Genomic DNA, 4,695 nt, shown 5'->3' on the forward strand with positions numbered 1-4,695 from the left:
CTGCGGGCGGCCGCGCGTTCCCCGCTGACCAGGCCCTGGCGTTGGGACCCGCGCCTGGTGCCCGTCGTCCATGGGGGGAAATGTCCGCTCGGGGTCCCCGCCCGTTTTCACGCTTTCTTTTATTGTCGCGTTGTAGAAGTGCTTTGTGACTTCTGTCTACAAGCAAACTGGATTTCTGTGGTGCTAAGGGAGCGATCCGTGATCTTCGTCTGGCCCACGTCGCAGAGCGCCACGGGCGCCCTGGCGGTGGGTAAGAAGAGAGCGCGGTGGCAGAGGCATCGGCCCCGGGCACAGGAGTTGGGCCGCTGTCGGCGGGGCCAGCGTGACTGCCCGGGGCTGGTGCCCACTGCTGAGGTCGGCGGAGACCTCACGACAGTCACAGGACAGAGAGCCGCAGCCGTGGGGGGGCCTCACCTGGTGGGGGCGTCTCAGTGCTACTGTGAAGCTACCGCGGGGCGCAGGCCCAGGATTTGCGCCTCAGCGGGGAGACAAACATTTACAACCCGCGTCCTGCTCCCGGAAACGGTGTGTTAGCGTCCCCCGGCGGGGATGGCTGTTCCTTCCTTCGCCGCTGGACTGCCTGGCCGGCACCTCTGGTCCCGTGTCGCGGGCTGGTGTGAACGCTGAGTGGGGGCTGGGGGGAGGGGCGGCCTGGCGGCGGGGCCTGCGGGGCTCCGTCTGCACCCGGGGCCTGCCTTCCTCGCCTGCTGCCTTCCCTCCGTCGGTGGGCAGGGCGCTCCGGGCCCCTGCCCGCTCTGCGGGCTCTGCGTGTGCTGGTCCTCCCACCCTCCGGGCCGGCCCGGCGCCGGTCGTTCCCCACACGCTGCGGGACTTGCAGACACCAAGTTCTCTTTCTTAGCCTGACGCAGACGGCCATTGCGGAGGCCAAAGGATGCGCCTGCACGGGCCCTGACCCCCTCGCCTTCGGACGCTGAGCAGCCAGAGGAGGCGACCGTGGGCCCCGGCACGCCTTCCCGCCGCCTCTGACGCCAGCGCCCTCTCTGCTTTCAGACTCCCAGCGCTCTCACCTCTCCTCCTTCACCATGAAGCTGATGGACAAATTCCACTCGCCCAAAATCAAGAGAACGCCGTCCAAGAAGGGAAAGCCGGCCGAGGTGTCCGTGAAGGTTCCGGAGAAGCCCGCAAACAAAGTAAGTGGCCCTGCGGCCCTCCTGCCTTCCGCCGGGAGCAGCGCCTCGCCGCGGGGTCCGCCCGGGGGGCTCGGGGGCCGCCCGCTCCTCCACTTCCCCTGGCCTCCGTGGCCCGGTGGGAAGAGGAGCGGAGGGCGGCGGCGGCCTCACGTGCTCGGAGGCGGGGCCTCTGGGGCTGCTTCTCCTTCTCCGAGTGACACCGGTATCGCCCTCCGGGCTTTCGAAACAGCTCAGCCCCGAGTTCTCCCCCGGCCCCACGCCCTGGGCTCACGCTGGGAAGGGCGTCAGAGCAGCCTCGGGGCTCTGGCCCGCGGCCGGCACGGCCCCCGGAGCCCAGCGCGGCGTCCTCGCCCGGGACGCTCGGCAGGGCCCCGCAAGCCCGACGCACCCACCTGCCCCTTCAGCCTCACACGGCCATTTCAAGCTCTGTAGGAATCCAGGTTTCCTCTCTTCCAGGAGGCAACAGACAGATTTCTACCAGAGGGCTGCCCTTTCCCCTTGGATCAGGAGCAGCGGGCAGTGGGATTTATGTCCACCAGTGCTGTGGCTTCCGGGTCTCAAAGGCAGAAGGTCAGTGTGATGTTAAGAACAATGGGGTTCGCCTCGCCTTCCACTGCAGCGTCCCGGCGTGGCTCTGGCGCAGCCTGGCGTTCGTCCGGGCGCGGCTGTGGCCGTCCCGACGCAGCGCGCAGTCCGAGGGGTCTGGGTGACAGGTCGGGGTCTCTGCGGGCCCCCGTCCTTGGCGCGCCCGGCGCTCCGCGAGGAGGTCGGGGCCCTTCCTGGGGTCGCCTTGGGGGCTGTGTGGGCCCCGCGGGTCCCGGGGAGGGGCCCTCACCTGCTGCGGCCAGCCGCTGGCTCCTCGAGCTGCCGCGACCCCCCGAGACGCCCTAGACGAGAGGGCGCCTGGGCGTGCGGCTGCAAGCCGTCGGCGAGATCCAGGCCGCGCTCCGCGCCCTCCCGGGAGACAGAGACGGAGGCCCGAGGGCACCGGGCGCTTGGCCAGAGCCGCGCAGAAATGGCGCTGGCGAGGCCGGGTCGGGAAAGTGCCGCCGGCCGCGGTCGGACCCGGCGCCGAGCTTCCGTGTCTGGGAGCCGGGGTGCGGATACCTCAGACTGGAGTGTGAGCCCCACGTGGGCAGATACGAAGACAGAGTCAGAGTCGGGGCGCCAAATGACAAGGAGCCTGGTGGACAGAGGGGCGCCGGGCCCTCGGGGCCGTCCGTGGAGCAGGTCACCGGACGGCCGCCCCGGGGACGCGGCCAGTCCCGGGGGGCCCCCGGGAACCCGCCGTGCGTCTTGGCTTGTGTTTATGTTGGCCAGCAGGATCCCCTTAAATGCTAGCTGAAAGCAGAGAGGATCGAGGCTTTTAAACCCCGAGGCTTTGGTTGAGTAACGGCTTTTCCTGCGCCGTCTGCTAGCGAGAGGAGGCTGAGGGGCGGCGTGACTCGGGCGGCGCCTGCCAGCTTGTCCTCCGTGAGCTAAGGCGAGCAGCCACAGGGTCTGCGCCCGCCTGCGCCGGCCATCAGTGTGCCGCGGCTCCAGGCGGCCCGGGGCAGCGCCCACGGCCCCGCCGCCCAGCTGACGAGGAACCGTCTCGGCCGCTCGGCCCCGAATGCCCCTCCTCTGCGTCACTCCGAGAGGTGCTGGGGTTCAGGGCCAGGGCACCCCCTTAGTGGGAATCCCGCAAGCTCGGGGCGTTCTCGGCGAGCCTGGAGACAGCTGTGGTCGTCACCACTGAGACAACGCGGCAGGTCTGCCGGCATCTCGTGGGCAGAGCGGAGTGCTGGGGGGCCCTGCTCCCCACAGGCCGCAGCCCGCGTGGCCAGGCGTCCTGGCCACGGAGCCTGCTCAGCGGTGAGGGGCTGCGGTGAGCCTCCCCCGAGGAGGGATGTCACCCTAGGGAGGGCCAGGCCGCCTCCCTGCCTACGCCACCCCACTGGACAGGGCACGAGCCCTCCTCAGTGGGCGCCCAGGTCAGCGCCGGGCCCGCGTGTGAGTGGAGGAGGCCATCGGAGGCCCCACGGGCTGCCGCCGCCCTTATGCGTGGCTGTCTTGCCACTCAGAAACGTGTCCGTGGGGATCCCTTCTGCCTGAGGCTGTGAGCCTGTTTGGCTCCGTGGACCGCTCAGCCCAGGGAAGTACAGGGCTGTGACACCAGGGCCCGGCCCAGCTCGATCGCCCTCACCGGAACCATGGGCGGCAGCTGGACACGCAGCTGGACTAGGGCCCAGGTTTTCTTACACTCGATGAGACCTTCTGTGCGCACCCCCACCCCATCCGACGGCCCCTCTCTGCGTTACCCATTTTGCAGGTGAAGACTCCAAAGCTCCCTGCTGTCCCTACTGTCCCCACGGCCCTGGACGCCGTCCTCCCAGGCGCTGCTACCGGGGTCGCCCCTGGGCTGGTTTGGCCGGCAGCGGCGGCACGGGGGCGTGCAGGTAGACGCACCTGCCTCGGGGGTGGTCAGCTGGGCAGCCTCGGCAAGCCCAGGCGTCCAGCCCAGTTCTAGCGCCCGCCGGTCGCAGTGCCTCGTGGAAGACCCTTCTGACCACTGACTGTCATTTGCAAGAAGCCCCGGTTGAGGTTGAAGAGCTGCAGGGTTGGGGCGGCTCGGTGCTCAGAGGCCGTAACTGGGAGTGGAATATGCTGGAGAGCTAATGATGAACCCTGACTCTGCTCAGCTCTTTGCTCTGTGTTGGGGTCCAGGGCCACCTGGTCCTCAGGGACCCCGGGCTCTGCTCTCTGAAGGGCCCCACTGCCCACTGTCCCTGGCAGGCCCAATGACACGTTTTCTTACAAATACCCCCCTTCCCTTGGCTCCCTGGGCTGAGGTGGCCGTGGGCGCAGGGCTCCGCCGTCCAGCGGCCCCACCACAGGCTCTGGCCGGAAACGGGCTGCCCGCTGGGCAGTGCCTAGGGCGCCTGCCAGGTGGTGAGAAGAGAAAGGAGGTGGGGCCTTCTGCCTGAGCTCTGCGTGGGCTTCGGTTACACTCGGAGGATCCCAGCAGAGGAGCTAGTCAAGTCCGCAAACGTTGTCTGAGGGGCATTTACTTCTCCACCCCTCTGTGGCCGCTTCTTCTGAAATCCCCGTGACGTAAAAGCCCGTGCGGTCGCTCTCGTCCCAGTTGAGACGACGCGCCTGGGCACTAGAGCGGCTCGTTCTCAGTCATGTTCTGTTACGTGCCAGCCATGTGTGCCCTGGCAGGTGATGCGCGGAGATGCCCTTCCTGCCCTTGCCTGCCCTCACGCCAAGCACTCCGGGCCTCAGGCGCGCAGGTGGGCTGGCCCTGCTCGGACGCGCCCTCAGCCACCACGCACGTTGGCCAGTTTCGGATTTGTCCGTTTTGTAGCTTAGTCTCGGTTTCCCTCCTGGACCGGCCAGCTGGGACCGGGGTCATTGACCTTAGGGCCAGCGGAGGGGCCGTGGCAGAAAGGGACGGAAGGGCGTGTACCCACAGACTGGGCTGAGGGTGCCCCAGTCACGGAGAAGACAGGTGTGCGGTCCGGCCCCGGGGCGCAGGCTCCGCTCCGTGCCCCGGGGGCGC

General features: G+C 68.7%; 1 protein-coding gene across 1 annotated transcript in view; it reads left to right on the top strand.

Moving 5' to 3' along the window:
- Nucleotides 1-3,706, top strand: part of LOC105853266 — a 25,956-nt gene extending 22,250 nt beyond the window's left edge. The window contains exons 2-5 of the mRNA XM_012721197.1: nt 1,012-1,151; nt 1,608-1,721; nt 1,771-2,271; nt 3,527-3,706. Coding sequence (XP_012576651.1) covers nt 1,012-1,151; nt 1,608-1,721; nt 1,771-2,271; nt 3,527-3,706 — 935 coding nt within the window. The remainder of the gene's footprint in view (nt 1-1,011; nt 1,152-1,607; nt 1,722-1,770; nt 2,272-3,526) is intronic.
- Nucleotides 3,707-4,695: the final 989 nt, after the last annotated feature.

This window comes from Condylura cristata, unplaced genomic scaffold (assembly GCF_000260355.1).
Source record: "Condylura cristata isolate star-nosed mole 26May11 unplaced genomic scaffold, ConCri1.0 scaffold00006, whole genome shotgun sequence".
NCBI lineage: Eukaryota > Metazoa > Chordata > Mammalia > Eulipotyphla > Talpidae > Condylura > Condylura cristata.